At 41.4% G+C, this 17443-nt stretch overlaps 1 protein-coding gene across 1 annotated transcript in view; it reads left to right on the top strand.

Moving 5' to 3' along the window:
* ltbp1 (latent transforming growth factor beta binding protein 1) overlaps positions 1 to 17443 on the top strand; it is a gene marked incomplete at its 3' end in the record, with an annotated part of 174087 nt that overhangs the window by 143474 nt on the left and 13170 nt on the right. Inside the window, exons 27-28 of the mRNA XM_071546423.1 lie at positions 5864 to 5992; positions 15580 to 15717. Coding sequence (XP_071402524.1) covers positions 5864 to 5992; positions 15580 to 15717 — 267 coding nt within the window. The remainder of the gene's footprint in view (positions 1 to 5863; positions 5993 to 15579; positions 15718 to 17443) is intronic.

Here is a 17443-nt window from a genome sequence, read left to right as displayed (position 1 = left end):
TTGCAGCTTTTAATATTGTCTACTGTATGTTGAAGTTTGTCTGATTGCATATTTATTGTAGAATTGATCAATAGCCCGCTATACTGGTTGTCTATGGGAAGCCCTTACCTTGAATTGATATTAATGCTATATCAACACATCACATTTGCTAATACCATCCTTACCTCCATTCCTCCTTCCTTCCTCCATCTTCTCTCGCTCTCTCCTTCCTTTCTTCCGTCCTCACTTCCTCCATCTTTACCTCCACCCCTCCCTCCTCCCTCCATCCTTACCTCCATCCATCTCTCGCTCCTTCCATCCTTACCTCCATCCCTCCTTCTTCCATCCCCACCTCCACCCCTCTCTCGCTCCTTCCTTACCTCTATCGCTCCTTCATCCCTCCGTCCGTCCTCACTTCCTCCATCCTTACCTCTATCCCTCCTTCCTCCCTCCAGCTGTCCTCACTTCCTTCCATCTTTACCTCCACCCCTCCCTCCATCCTTACCTCCATCCGTCTCTCACTCCTTCCATCCTTACCTCCATCCCTCCTTCCGTCCATTCCTCCCATGCTCCTTCCATCCCCACCTCTATCCCTCTCTCGCTCCTTCCTTACCTCCATCCTTCCTTCCTCCCTCCATCTGTCCTCACTCCCTCCATCCTTACCTCCATCCCTCCCTCCTCCATCCATCCCTCCCTCCTCCCTCCATCCTTACCTCCACCCCTCTCTTGCTCCTTCCTTACCTCCATCGCTCCTTCCTCCTTCCATCTGTCCGCACTTCCTCCGTCTTTACCTCCACCCCTCCCTCCTCTCTCCATCCTTACCTCCATCCATCTCTCGCTCCGTCCATCCTTACCTCCATCCCTAATTCTTCCCTCCATTCCTCCCATGCTCTATCCATCCCCACCTCTATCCCCCTCTCGCTCCTTCCTTACCTCCATCGCTCCTTCCTCCTTCTATCCGTCCTCACTTCCTCCATCTTTACCTCTATCCCTCCCTCCTCCCTCCATCTCTCCCTCCTCCTAAGATGGATGCATCCTTGCCTCCATCCCTCTCTTGTTCCTTCCATTCTTACCTCCATCCCTCGCTCCTTCCATCCTCACCTCCATCCCTCTTTCACTCCTTCCTTACCTCCATCTCTCCCACGCCCCTTCTGTCCTTACATCCGTCCCTCCTTCCTCTCCCACTGTCTGCATCCCTTCTTCCTCCCTTGCTCCCTCCATCCTTACATCCATCCCGTCTTCCTTCCTCTACCTATTCCTCCATCCCTCCTTGCTCCTCTGTTCTCTCCGTTATCCTCCTTACATCCTTCCCTCCTTCTCCCCTCCCTCCATCCTTACCTCCCTTGCTCATCTTTCCCCCCCTCCCTCCATCTTTACCTCATCCCTCTTTCCTCTTTTGTTCCCTCCATCCCTCCTTCCTCCTTTCTTCCATCGATCCCTTCTTCCTCCCCTCATCCTTACCTCTATCCCTCCTTCCTCCTTTGTTTCCTCCATCCCTCCTACCTCCTTTGTTCCCTCATCCCTCATTTGTCCTTTGTTCCCTCCACACCTCCTTCCCCCCATCCATCCCTACTTCCTCCCCTCATCCTTACCTCTATCCCTCCATTGCTCCTTTGTTCCCTCCATCCCTCTTTCCTCCTTTGTTCCCTCCATCCCTCCTTCCTTCTTTGTTCTTTCCACCCCTCCTTCCTCCTTTACTCCATCTCTTCTTCCTCCCCTCATCCTTACCTCCATCCCTCCTTCCTCCTTTATTCCCTCCACCCCTCCTTCCTCCTTTGCTCTGTCCATCTCTTCTTCCTCCCCTCATCCTTACCTCCATCCCTCCTTCCTCCTTTGTTCTCTCCACCCCTCCTTCCTCCGTTACTCCATCGCTTCTTCCTCCCCTCATCCTTACCTCAATCCATCCTTCCTCCTTTGTTCCCTCCTTCCTTCTTTATTCCCTCCACCCCTCCTTCCTCCTTTACTCCATCTCTTCTTCCTCCCCTCATCCTTACCTCCATCCCTCCTTCCTCCTTTGTTCCCTCCACCCCTCCTTCCTCCTTTGCTCCGTCCATCCCTTCATCCTCCCCTCATCCTTACCTCCATCCCTCCTTCCTCTCTTGCTCCCTCTATCCCACCTTCCTCCCTCCATCCTTCCATCCCTACTTCTCTCTATCTATCACTCTCTCTCTCCCTTGTTGTTTCTGGAAGAAGAAAAAGTCTTTAATTTCTTTCACATATGCTGCTGCTATTTTTTCCACCATGGCATGAGCCCCGGCCCCCCCCATGCCAGAGCTGTTTTTAATGCCCTTTCCTGCCTTAGAAAAAAAAAAAAAAAAACGAAAGAAAAGAAAAAAAAAAAAAAACAAGAGAAAAAGAAACAGAAGGAAGCCTTTGAGCTCGCTGTCTAGACAAGAAGGGATATTTGCCGCTCCGCTCTCTTCCTCATGATTTATGCAGGGGGCTCAGTCTCAAGTCGAAGTCTGTTAGGTGTGTGTGTGTGTGTGTGTGTGTGTGTGTGTACTTTTATGAAATCTGTTTATCCGTGTCTATGTTCCTTACACCTGTTTGCACCATCTGCTTCAATTACAGCAACCAGTGCTGACACTTTTCTCTCTAATCCGCCACATTCAATTTTCACCTTTACATGTAATTTCCTTAATCTGTCTGAAAGGAAATAAAGGGAAACAAATGGCGAGGAGAGGATGCTTGTATTGCTGTGTGTGTGTGTGTGTGTGTGTGTGTGTCAGTTTGCATGCACACAAGTCATCATGAATTACCGTTATCATGAATTAAGAGGTCAGATGGCTTGTACAGGTGGAATCACCATGTTTTTAGGAGGGATTGTGATTCCAATTGACAGTGGGAGCTCTGTTCCTGGCTTCTTCCCACTAGTCAGAACTTGATTTAAGGTTTTTTAGTTTTGTTAAGTTTACTTGCGAGGAAAACGGCATACAAACGTTTGGCTGATTGTTTTTTTCCGTTTTCCAGTTCCAGAAATTTTGCTAAACGAGCATGATGTCTTAAAACGCAAATAGGTTCTGCGCACAAAAAGTGAGAGAAATATGTTTTCCCACCATGACAAGATTACGGGGAGGAAACATACATTTGCCTTCAACTCTTCAACCTTCAACCTAAGTTCAATTCCCAAACCAAGGAGTTTTCTACTGTGAGTTTTCATTTTCATTTTCAGTGAAAGCGTTTCTTTTTTAATCCTGTCCAAAACCTTACGCTGTTTTACTTGCCTCAGCTTTTTTTTTGTTGTTATCATTTTTCAAGTCAAAGACAAAAACAAACACAGTAACAGATGCAAAAACAAAGATGCCATGAGCAGTCAGCAGGCTGAATGAATAAAAAAAAAATACAAAAACAGCAAGCTTGTTTCATGCACAAGTTTATGGTAATGTGCAGTTACATATAAATGAAACTTTAAGTTTACAAAAAATATATATCTATGACAAGAAAATGTACTACTAGATCATATCGTTCTGAATAAATCCATGAATGATTACTGTAACATCAATAAATATTACTTATATGACATCTGAAATGCCATACTTCTCCATCCACCAGTGGCTATTTTTATGTTTTATACTAAATAAAGACAAAAAGCAAAAGAATGTACTTCTAAGAATACGATGTGTATGGTACATAACATTAAATTAATTACATGAATTTGTGATATAAAGCAAATGAAGAGACCACATACCTGAATGAATAAAAAAAAAAGATAAATACACAAAATACAAAAAAAAAATACAAAAACAGCAAGCTCGTAAGGAAAATTGCAAAATTCTCACTTATGTATAAAGAACTTATAACAATGGCATGCGGACATCGCAAAACTAAAGTAAACTAACTAAATCCACACAATCCATATTAGAAAAGCGAGCCTCTAAATGAGCCGTTTGGATTTCCGTAACTTTGTGGCGTCACAAAGGTTCACTCATTATCATTTTTGTAAGAAATAATAGACTAACAAAGTGTTTTTTTCAAAGCGGTTGAGCGGTTGCCATTGTCTATTTACCGGAGAGTTTTCCCTACCTGTAGCTGCCTGTCTGTGGTGTCTCACGTTTCACTCTTGAAACAGTTACCCAATCAGAACAGAGGGTCGTTAATATTAATGAGCCTTAAAGACACAGCGACAGAAACAGCCTGTTCTTGGTAAGGCTCAGAGAGATGCTGGAAAATGAATGTGTAAAAATGGACTGAGATTGTTTTTGGTACATGACACCACACAAACAGTTTTTAATGGACCTCAAGACATAAAATAAAACACTGGAAAGTGTAAAATATGGGACCTTTAAATAAAAATCAGCAAGGGATTTTCCGTGAAATGCATTATATTGTTTTTATACCTGCTACATGACTATGAAACATAAATATGGAGGTTGGACAAACACTACATGAACTTGTTCTGGGGGCGGGGTTTAAAGGTTTAGGCGATAAGATCGACTTCAAATTATGAGAAGTATGCTAGAGTGGATATGTTGTATGTGTTATGTATGTCCACATATGTACGTACAGTGTGTGCTTGTGTGCTTGAGATGTGTCAGGTGTTTGTTCAAATGGGCATGCTGGGTAGGTAAAAGATAGAAAAGGAAGAGAATGACAATTTACCTGTGTCCATCTCTGTCCACTTTGTTCACCTGCTTCACAGAAAAGCTGATTTTCAATTACCTGATTCAAACCTCATTGGCTACACATCCACCACTGTAATGTGCTGGCATCTGTTGTGTGGCAGCTTCCCATCTGTCTGCTGTCTGGGGGTCAAAAGGCTTGTTTAGTGTACTGTGTGTTCAGTTTACCAGTCTGAATGATTTGTTTAATTTGTTGTCTGGCTTGTTTCGCTTCGTACTCTTCATAGATTAAAGTCAGAATTCTGAGTTCTGACTTCAGAATTCTGTCTTTAAACTCAGAATTCTGACCTTTTTTTCCCAGAATTCTGACTTTTTCTCAGAATTCTGACATTAAACTCACAACTCAAATCCATTTTTCAAATGTGGCCCTAATCCTCTTCTGTAGCTTTCAGGTTCTCAGAGGTTTGTTGACGTTTGTAGGCCTTTGGCTGAAACAGTGTGGTTTGGAACTGCGTTTTATTGCTGTTTTAGCTCTGGTTCTGGGTGCCTGCTGGTTGTGCATTGTGCTCCAATATTATGGCACACGATTGCCTGGAAAACATCTCTGAGAACATACTGTTTATTTGGGTTGAGTTTGTGTACTACAGTGTTTCCTCTACTATTGAAGAGGCAGGATGGGCCAGTTTCATGCTAGAGGCTTGATTTTCATAATTAACAATTCCCAGCTGGGTTTCTTGGAAAATAATGTAATACAATCAAATCACCAATAATAGCTACCTACTACAACTTAACAACTAACATACACTTAGCAAGGCCTGCTGTAATAATATTACATCCTCAACAAAGGATTAAGCTCACTTAACCTAACCTAAACCCAAATCAAACAATCTAATGTTGTAAAATTCCACGACTCGCATTATCAGGAAACCATAGAACTTGAAATGAATCTTCTACTAGCTAGTCAAACTCTTCCTCAAGCAATTTGAATTGTAGGGAAATGTGAAATGGAAAAACAAATATCTTCCAATGCAACAGCAGTGAAAACTAGCATCAGCAGGAGCATCAGCTGGTCTATAAAGGTTACTTCCACAGGTGCTGCAGATGTGTCAGCTCAACAAGGACCTAATGAAAATCCTACAGGCTCTTAGACACAGCAGCACATGGAGATGTTGGCCCCTCTGGCACGCATCAAAAATATAATAGAGATAACGGTTGGTCTTGCATGAAGGAGTTAAGGTCCCTAAACTGGTGAGTGTTCTACTATTGAACGTACAGAACAGGCAAGCATTGGCTGATCCTTTTTCTTTCCTTCTTGTCCTCTACAGATATCGATGAGTGCGGGATCAACGAGACCATATGCAGCCCTCATGGCTATTGCGAGAACAGAGTGGGCTCCTTCCGTTGCCTGTGTGACCAGGGCTACCAGGAGTCCCAGGACGGCACCGGCTGCGTGGGTGAGTAAGGACTACTGTGCATCAATAAAAGGGACAGCAAATACAATAATAGGAAATAGGATACACACCACACACAAATACATACTTCTCTTCTCTCTTCTTCTCACTCTTGTTCTTGCACTATAATCCATTCTAATTCTGTTTAAGTCACAACTTTTCAATGGTGATTTGCACGTCTGCCGATTTTATACATGGACCTTACAAGCTCGACTCAAACATCTGGTGCCCATCTTGAAACCTGTCCCGCAATGTTGCTGTGACTGCTGAATGAAGGTTCACTTACATTAAGCCTTGGCTGGGCAGTCTGCCATGGATTTATCGGCTGCCCACGTGGAATACCAACCATAACCTTTTCAGATAAGATGAAACTGAAATGATCCCAGTGGGGAAATTGGGTTGTTACAGCAGCAAATAGTAATAAGATACAGCAAGAAAAAAAAGAGAATATAAACATAAAAACAAGCATATAGCAAATAAACATATACAACAATCAATTTCAACATATGTTAAGTAGTATCTATGCATGAGAAGTTTGGGAAAAAGTCTGGATTACAGCATTATGAGGGTTTGCAAAATAACCACTAACCAATATCCAATATCTGTGCAGTACGAAATAGATGGAATCACTGTAACACAGCACATTTACAGCACATACATCATGTCATGTACAATGCGCATGGTATTCACATTAACAAGTCTGCAGGAGGCCATAGCTACAGTACAGTACAGGGAGAGTCAGTGTGTGTAGCCAAAAAACAATACGCCTTGTCATGCAGATGCAGATAACATATGTTATGTTGAGAATATGACACATTAATTTTGGATACATTTTTGATAAATAAATCACATTACAAATGTGATCAATTTGTAACTCGTCAATTCGTAGCTCGTCAAGTCTAGTCAAGTTTATGGAATAGAGAGACTACATACCTGGTTATAGAATATCAATCTCTGTAAACACTGATTATTATCTACTTCATCAATAGCTTCTGTTTAATTATGGATCAGCTTATTCTCTACCGATTTGGTAACACTTTACAATAAGGGTCACTAAGTTAAGGGTTAGTTAATGCTTAATAAGCATTAACTAACCCTTAATTAACAGTTAACTAATGTGTCTGGTAATCATTTACTAATGGTGTTCACGTTAACTAAGGTATTAATTTATACATTATTTAATAGTCATCTTTATAAACCATTAAATAATGTATAAATTAATACCTTAGTTAACATGAACACCTTTAGTAAATTACACATTAGTTAACTGTTAATTAAGGGTTAGTTAATTCATATTAAGCATTACTTAACCCTTATTAAGCATTAACTAACCCTTAACTTAGTGACCCTTATTGTAAAGTGTTACCAACGATGTGTACTGTCTTTTAGCCTGTAATCTAAAGAGTTGCCCAAATTCCTAACAGATGTTTAACAATGAAGAATCAAAACTGATGTATGCCACTTTTACACTCCAAGTTTTTTCTTTCAGTAACTGGACTGAACATGAGTTATGGCATGCTTCACTTTGAGACAAGTTGATAGGAGTGTTTAAGGTACTCTGCCTTCCCTCAGACTCTTGTTTTTTGGACAGAAATTTTCCCTCACTCCTGCGAGAAAAAAAAAAAAGATGGCAGAAGCTTGATTGATGAGACCATTTATTTTCATTCAATTTGAAGGTGTGCTTGCGCGCGCCTCTGTGCCGGTTTAAACATTTCCCCGACTGTGTTGGCACACCGCTGCTCAGAGCCGGGGATTGGAGAAGGCTCTGGAGCTTAGAGTCAAACGGCATTTTCCCACGCACACACACACACACACACACACACAAACACACCATTCTCAAGTGAAAGTAATGGGGTCGGAGACATTAATCTATATTACTGCTGAAAGCCGTGTGTGTGGTGTGTGTGCCCAGATGTACGGTTCCTGTCTGCTTATCCCCACTGAAAAGACAATTCTCCGACACAGATTAAAATTGTGTATACCTCTCTAACCGTGTTAGGGTTAGACCGATATGGGTGTTTAAAGGCCGATACGGATATCAATATTTTGTAGTGAAGCTGCCAATAGCTGAGAACTTGTGCCGATATTCAATATCTATAAAACTGTCCATTTTCATGCCAAGAAATTCAAAATATTATTCAGTATTTCTCTGCGAACCAGTGATCCCTTAAAATAACCTTACATTTACATGAATGCACCCCTTAATTCAAGCAAAATCCCCTTAAAATGAGTTAAGGGAGTTATTATTGGAGGAGACCCCATCCAAACCACGTTAAACACCCCTTAATGTTTGACTGCTTACTTCCTAATTTAATGTAAAATTCAGGGAGACAGGAACTTTCCATTAATAACTCATTAATAACCCTGTAAACCATGCACAAAAGGCATAAAAAATCCCTTAATTTCTAGTGTCTCCACATACCAACCCATGAATAAATCCCTTATAAACCTATGATACTAACCTTACTTTTTTAAAGCTGTGAGAAATTAAAGAGTAATTGAACCCCAAACCTAAATCTGTGGTGAAGCCTGACATCTAATGGTGAAAAGTAGGTACTGCACGGGCAATCTGCTATTGGCTGGTCTTTGGTGCCAGGTGATGTCACCTTCTATAGAGTACAACAGGTGGTGACATGGAGGGGATGGGATCTGGAGGGCAGTGGTTCTCAACGTGGGGTCCGGGGACCACCAGGGGTCTTTGAGGGGGTTCCAGGGGGTCCACAGCAAATTGATGAATTATTAAACTTCAGTATTATTTCATTTACAAGAAATGAACAAATATAGTTTCCTGATCATAGTTTCACTGTTATCTCTCTACCTACAATACAGTGAAACTAACCGCCATTCAAAATTGTTTACCCCTCTGCAATCCGACTTTTAAAAGCTCCGTAGGTTTTTTTTGGGTTTTTTTATCTGATCTTTCAATTTGTTTACCAAGTTTATTTATCAACATCATTTATAGATTTTATTCCACATTTTAGCTCCTTGGTGTATTGTTTGTTTGTATGTTGTTGGATGTTACTGTGTTTTTCTGGGTACAACAAGCTGCTCGTAACTAATTGCCCCTAGTGGGATTAATAAAGTTGTTTCGAATTTGAATTTGACAGTCATGTCTGTATTGTAGGTAGTCAATTCTGGAAAAAATCATATCTTACAATAAAAATATTCTCAGATTTGGGTCCGAGAGACAACATCTCATCAATTAGGGGTCCGTGGCTCTAATGTGGACTTAATCCTTGATGTGGAAAAAGGTTGGGAATCACTGATTTAGGCTGAAATCGTGCTTTAAAGTGGTGTTTAATTAAATTCCCAGTCGGATTGAAAAGGTCTTAAAAAGTCTTAAATTCGGTTTTCTGAAATGTGCGGGTCTTGGCCATCAGGCCCAGTCTGAGCTGGAGCTGGTGGGTGCTGGTGGTTTCCCCAGGCTAACTGGGCCCATGCAGCTTCCATCTAGTCCAATTTCCTCCAGCAGGAAGGGTTGTCAGAGCTGGCTTCCCCCTTCTGGACCCTGATAGAAAACTTCCCCCAAAACACACTCTCCCAGTGACCTACCTAGAAAGCACACACACACACACACACACCCTCTTTCTTTCTCCCTCTCTCTCTCTCCCTCTCTCTCTCTCATACACACATGCAGACTCAGGCAAGTACGTTCATAGACAAACATGCAACGAGGCACACTAAAAGTACAAACACACATAGATGACCCCTGCTCCCACACACACACACACACACACACACACAAACTACATATTAAGTACCAGCATGCACTCATTCACACGCCGCAATATGTACTCATACACACTTGCACACACTTCCCATCTGTACTTTGGCAGTGCTGCTGGGTCCCACCCCAGTTCAGTCCAGCCAGCTGCCTCCTCTCCACTGCCAAGCCATCACTCCACTCCACTGTGGCTAGCACAGATGGACTCACTTACACACACACACACACACACACACCCACACACACACACACACAGACACACACACAATCCCTGAAAACCAGCGGTAGTGGTCCACCACTAACCATCCAGAATGCGTATCGTCTCCCTGTCTTCCTTCCCTTCGTCTACCCCTCTCTTCTCTCCCCTTATTTTCTCTCCTCTCCCTCCATCTTTTCCTCCTCCACTCTCCTGTGCCCTTTCCACCTTTTCACTGCCTCCATCTTCTCGCTTCAGACCATAGAGAGCGATGTTAATGTGTGGACTGATAAAGCGGTGCAGCTGATGCCGTGCACGTACATTTGCGCTGCTTGTGGGGGAATGTAGCAAATACATTCATATGCAAATCAGCGTATGATGTCATCTGACTTTTTGAGCAGCCAATAATAACTCTTCTCTGCGAAAAGTATCTGGAGCTCAGAAACCGTAAGACTCACAGCAATCAAACTTAGGTAGGTTTCAAATCTCAGCTGCTACGTGGGCAACACAAATTACACCAAACGGCCAGATGGTGGCGCTATAACAAGCCAATAACTCCTGAACCGTTAAAGTTAGGTGCACATACTGTATTCAGTTTCCACCATATTCGTACGAAAAATGGCTGTTTTTCTGTTTCTTCTTTCACAATTTTAGATGTTTTGCCTCCAAAATGTGTACACCACACTATCTAGCTACACAAGGATTCAACTTTTTTCCCTGATTGGTTTAACGACATAGCCACAATTAACTAATGAACGTGACCAGGAATGTTGCTAAGCAGAAAAATGGCCATAACTCATTGACTGTGTATCCAATCTTCACCAAACTTGACACTCACCGTATTTCCTCTAACAGTGGCCAGCAGTCAATTAAAAGCCGGGTCTCCGATAATGGCCGGGGCCGTGGTCGACACGAACAAATAAAGGCCGGCCCCAAATACAGGCCGGGGAAAAAAATAAAGGAAAAAACAACGGTGGATACCGGTAAACTCCTGGTGCCTGTTATATAATGTAACTGTAGTTTGTAGTAACGTACAAGTGCCACAAGATGGCAGTATGCCACAAGATGGCTCGGCCGGCGGAAGTCTCTGGAGCGTGCCGTCGTCGATTACCGTAATTATTGATAATGCATCGCAGTAACAAAAAAACGGCTACCTAACGAACCCCAACAGAAGCAGATCAGAAAACAAAGAGGCTTCGTACTAAAATATTAGCAGATATACTTATCAAACAGAGGGAATTAGAAATAAAGGCCTGTCTCTAATATAAGCCTGCTCCCAATAAAGGCCTGGTACCCTCTGCAGTTGAGGTAAATAAAGGCCCGGGCTAATATTAGAGGAAATACGGTATGTTGAAAAGTGTTCGTCAACTATAGCACTTCAAAATTGTCCAATAGGGGGTGCTAAAACTTTTAGAACTTTATATCTCACAAGTGATGTATTAAATCTCATGAAATTTAATACACATACTGAGTGGACAGGTACTAATCACAATTCTAAATTTGGTCAAAATTACTTCCGGTGGGCGTGGCCTATGACATTTTAGCTTTTAACTTTGCTTATGATTGGACGATTGCTACAAAACTTGCTGAGCTCCTCAGTAATCCTATTTTTTTCATCCCCATCGGTGAAAGTAAGTCCTCAAGCATTGTTTATAATCTCCATTACACTTTTAAAATGCTTAGTGTGGCATGTTTATCAACTGTATTCACACTCATAATGGTTGCATTTACAAATTTAATTTTCAGTATTAACAGCAACAACCTAGGGCTGGGCAATATATCGATATTATATCGATATTGTGATATGAGACTAGATATCGTCTTAGATTTTGGATATGGTAATATCGTGCTATGGCATAAGTGTTGTCTTTTCCTGGTTTTAAAGGCTGCATTACAGTAAAGTGATGTCATTTTCTGAATTTACCAGACTGTTCTAGCTGTTCTATTATTTGTCTTTACCCACTTAGTCATTATATCCACATTACTGATGATTATTTATCAAAAATCTCATTGCGTAAATATTTTGTGAAAGCACCAATAGTCATCCCTACAATATTGTTGCAATATCGATATCGAGGTATTTGGTCAAAAATATTGTGATACTTGATTTTGTCCGTATCGCCCAGCCCTACAACAATCTTTATCTTAGTAATATGCCAACCATGTCAACAGCTGCAGTCAAGGTGCCCCTGGAGACTGGACAGCTCCCAGGTATGAATCAGGTGTAACCGTACGAATGTAAAGCAGGTTGTTCCTGGAAAAGAGCAAAGAGCTCAGTCGACTTTCCCAGGATAAATGAAGATTGAAAAAGAAAAAAGGCAGACCTCAGCTCAGTCAGTTCCTCTCTCTGTCCCTGTTCCCCGTTTCCCAGATGGAACAGAGCTATCACTGTTTTTTCCTTGCTGTCTGTTTTTACCGTTTTTTTTTTTTGTTTTTTTTTGTTCAGGTCTGAGAATCAGACGGTATCTGTACTCCTGTTTCCCATCACAGGGACGGTTTGAAAAGCTCTTCCTCAACTGCTGGGGTGATTTAAGTGATCTGTGAAAGTCTTTCCTCCCTGGTGTTTTGCTACAATTCGGATCAAGATCTCAGGCCGGTATCCCCTTTGGTCAGACCTCCTTTGCCTCCCGAGCCAGACAAAAAAGGGAGTGTGTCAAATAAAACTCGAATGGGTTTTTGTTCTCGTTTTAGCCGGCCTCCGTGCCTGGGCAGAAATTGAACCCCATCAATGGCGGTGGAAAAATCCCCAAAGGGCATTCCGGGTCGCGCCACATAGATCCGTCGTTTAATTAGGGCTCCTGCAAGCGTGATGAAACCAGTAAAACTATGCATTTTAATGTCACCGATGAATTATAGATTCTGGGGAGTGAGCTGGTGCTGAGGGAGAGGACGAGGAAAGGGCTTAGGAGTCAAGGGAGGCAAGAGAATTGGAGGGTGGAATTAATTTCAAGCAATCCTCTTCCTGCTTCGTGTATACCTGGTGGGGCTTGGTTGTTGGGCTTTTGATTTATAGCGGCCGGCGATGACAGATATATGCAGCGAGCCAAGTTGGCGGCCATTACCGGAGAGGAGAACGCCATGGCCATCTGCGCTCCGAGTCTCACAATGATGCAGTCACCATGCCTCCACGGACCAGGGGAATACCTTTGTGTAGTCATCACATAGCCACATTTCTAATCAGTGAATTACACACAAATAGATTTTACATGTGATTGTGTGTGTGTGTGTGTGTTTTTGTACTTATGTCCATGTTAGAGCTTGAGAGTGAGGACTCTTTTTTGAAGTCATTTTTTTCTTCTTCAAGGGGTTGTATTAGGATTAGGATTTGGGTTTAGGATTAAAATTAGGATTAATTTTAGGTTAGGGTAAGGGTTACGGATAGTCTAGTTTAGGGTTAAGATTAGAATTGGAATTGGGTTTAGGGTTAGGAGTTTGGAAATGAATGTAGCAAGGTTATTATCGTTAACGAAAACTAAAGAAATAACGAAAACTAGCCTACGTGTGAAAAAACACGTTAACTGAAATAAAAATAAAAATGAGGCTTTACAAAAAAACGATAACTGGCTGAAACTGTATTGTGTGTTTACAAAACTAACAAAACTAACTAAAATAAACTCAAATTATAGAGAAAATGTCTTTAGTTTTCGTCTTTGTCTATTTATTTCATACATAAGCCTAGTATTTTGAATTTTTGAATCTTGCTCCTGACGAATACCCCATATTACAAAAAAGACTAAAACTAACACTGAAACTAATAAAAACGAAACTAAAACTAAGCATTTTCAAAAAATAAAAACTAAACTAGCAAACCCGCTGTAAAAACTAATTAAAACTAAACTGAAATTTAAAACAAAAAGTCAAAACGAAATAAAAATAAAAACTAATGACAAATGGAAAACTATAATAACCATGTAGTCAATGGAAAGTCCTAACAAATCTAGTACAGTAAGACACATTTGTGCCTGTGTGTTTCTTTCCATTAGCATGTGTGCTTGCCTATATCATGGATAGCCACATACATACTAAACAAGCTGACATTTTTCTGCCTCTATATTTTCTAACACAGCATTTCCCTAGCTCCAACATATGAAAATATCATTTTCACAGGCAAGGCCAGCAGATATTTAGAGTATGGCCAAATGGAGTGTATAACCCAAAAGAAGGGGAGTGAAAAATCCTAGCTCCAGACTTACGTTTGCTATAGTCCTATTCTCCACAACTGGAAATACCCTTAAGTATACACAGTATATCACCTCTTAAGGGGCTACAATCTGTCTTTTCCATTGTGGCCGGGGCCGGGGCTGCTATCCCGCTTTTACTGATCCCCTCTTGTAGCACACCCACTCTTTCCATCCCTGCTGACTCCTTAACACTTTCTAGCTCATTAAGAAGCTGGACCACACCGCAGTGATGTGGAGAGAATATAGAGCCATGCTAGATGGCTTGAGATGGAACAACGTTATTGTCCTTTTATTGTACCCCACAGTCACATTGGGGGAGGGACTATGGATCGGTCCTGGTTCCGTCTGTCCATCCGTCACACATGATATCTCATAATGCCACTGATTGGGTTTGTGTTGGCGCTACAACATTTGTTGCCAAAATGTGGGGCAGTCTCACCACTGTGTTCTCATTACAATGATCAGCCCAAGGGGGGAGGGGGGCTCTTCATCATTTCTTCTGTCATACATGTGTCACACACAATGGGCCTCATGCAGGAACATTCTCTTAAATCTCTCTTATTTTTTCTCTTAATTTTCTGTTAAGAGAAAAAAATAAGAGAAGTCAACTCCAGATGCAAACGTTCTTAACCATCCAAATCAGGGTTTTTATAGTCTTAATTGGGATCAATGGACCAATATTTCTTTAGCCCACAAATTTAATAATCCAATCATTATAATTACTCTAAAACATATAATAATCTAAATTTGATTATATGATATTCACACGTTTTTTTATGTTCCTCAAATTTAAAACTTATGTTTCCTTGCGTTGGACAAACAATTTGTGGACTGTGAAAACGAGATGTTTTTTTCTTATCTTGGTAAGAGTGCTCTCGACCACTCGTAAAATTTTCTCTTACCTAAGAGAAGAGCAAAAATAAGAAAACATTGGTGAATCCCAGAAATCAATGGGTACTAACAAAATAAGAACAAATCGTGGATACGAACTAAAATAAGAGAAAATTTGTTTGTATATCGCTTCCTGCATGAAGCCCAATATCTCAGACACCACTCATCTGATTTTGTTAAAACTTGGGGAAATGATGCATCTCTCTGCTGCATTCCAGTCTTCAGAATTACACTGATTGGCCCAAGGGGGAACTACAATTAAAGCTCAAAACAAGGTGACATATTTGTTATATGGCCCATATTGGCCCATATGGAGGCTTCATCATTCGTAGGGGACGACAGGTTTACCTTGCCTTGTTTGGGTTGATGTCGAACTTGCCCACCTCCTGCACGTTGCCATCTGTCAAATGCTTTTTATATCCCCTGCAATCCTGCTCCAATGCGTAATTCCCTGATGACGTATGGACAAGCCTACCTACGCCCTACTTATGGTTGCGCACAGTGCAGCACGCTCGCAATAAGTGGTCGCCCACAGAGGGTAACGACAGTTATTAGTGCTAGCCACTTACCAACATGTTCTCGTCTTCCTCCCCAACAGATGTGAACGAGTGTGAGCTGCTGAGCAGTGTGTGCGGTGAAGCCCAGTGTGAGAACGTCGAGGGTTCCTTCCTCTGCGTGTGTCCGGATGGCCAGGAGTACAACCCCATGACCGCCAAGTGTAGCCCTGTTCCCACAGGTGACCCGCCTTCAGCCTTCATGCAAACCAGTCACACAAAGAGCCATCTGAATTTACACACAGTTATTGTCCTGCAAAACCTCCACTACAATTTTACCATTCTTCTGTCATTGACAGCTGATGTTGCCCTCCTGCCAAGTCATGTCATATCTGCTTTACTGTAAATATGAGCTGCCAACTGGGATTTTTTATTTAGTAGAGTTTTAGGCTTTGAAAACTTCCTTCCCATGTCATGGATGTGGAGGTGACAAACACTGTAGCAAATCCACCAATTGGTTGCAGTCCAAGGTAATAAAAATCAAAATTATCAGTTATATTCCCAACAATTCAAGCAGCTCTACTAAAAGTGAGTACAGTGTTACAGTTTGTTTAAGGTTGATTTTAAAGTAGCAATTGACCTTCCAATTGCCATCTTGAATTGGGCATTCCAATAAATTTAACGTGAACCATTCCAAGTTGTAGCAACAGGATGTTCTTCCACTTCTTCCTATATGACGTGACCACGGTATAAACCAAACCATTGATGATGCAGTGTAAAATGACAAAAATTCATTCCTTTCAAAGGGAAAAACCAACCAGTATTTTCTCATCTCCTGAAAAACAGACACTAGAAAAGCAAGGTTTCTACAGGACACTGACAACACTATACTACTATGTACCAAAGAGAGTTTCAGCTAAACCCACTTTCAGCTTCCACTAGTATTTATATAATTTCTGTTTTTAGACTATACATCTAGGGTTAAATTACCCCCCTCTCATCAAGTATCCAAATGTACAACAGATTTTAAACCATTGTACAAGAATCTTAATCTTAAAGGAATAGTTAACCCAAAAATGAAGATTTTGTCATAATCCACTCACCCCCATGTCAGTTGAAACACTGGTGAAATTTGTATGTCAATATAACACACAGCAAGTTGGCTCAGCTTCATAGCAGCCTTCTCCAAAAAAACTGGAGTGAATGGAGACTGTTTCTTTAGAGTTACAAAAAGGACAAAAAATGACAATGTGACCAGTGACATTTTTTCTACCGTTGCAGCACAAAGTAGCTCTGTACCACTTTGTTTCTAAAATACTCACGAAAAAGCTACTTTTGTTTCAGGGTCCATTTTGTTATTTCTGACTAAAAAGTACTTGAATACACAATGAGTTGTATTTATGACTGTAAAACTTGGAAGAACGAGCTAACAAGGAGCACATGAAGGCAGCAAGACTCTTGCACCAGATAACTGTAGGGCAACCAGGGCTATGCCGTGAGTGGGGAAAATCTAGCACCCACATCTATTGCACCCACAGTGCAATCGCTTGGCTTCAGAACACTTGGATTATGTGTTTAGAGTCATTTTATGGTCATTTTTTGCCCTTTTTGGAACTCTAAAGAAACAGTCTCCATTCATTCACTGTGTTATATTTACATACAAACTTCACCGGTGTTTCAAGTGACATGAAGGTGAGTAGATGATGAAAACATTGTCATTTTTGGGTGAACTATTCCTTTAAGGACTGTTACATTCCTGCTATTATGAGGCAGTTAGTTAATTTGGTAACTTAACTCCCTCATGTGAGACCAGCAATGTTCTCTACTATCTCTTTTTTTGTTTCTGTTTTATGTTACATAATCATAGAGCGATTTCTGGAATGCAAAAAGGACCATTTCCATGTTTTTGCTACTACAAGCAGTGTCTTGTCTGCGAATGGACAATTGCAAAACAAATGGCCGGCTATC

The sequence above is a fragment of the Centroberyx affinis genome, unplaced genomic scaffold (genome assembly GCF_046629955.1).
Source record: "Centroberyx affinis isolate AG114_WGS23_722 - 3 ecotype Tasmania unplaced genomic scaffold, CSIRO-AGI_Caff_v1 ptg005267l_1, whole genome shotgun sequence".
NCBI classification, from domain to species: Eukaryota; Metazoa; Chordata; class Actinopteri; order Beryciformes; family Berycidae; genus Centroberyx; species Centroberyx affinis.
This window is presented reverse-complemented; position numbering and strand designations above follow the sequence as displayed.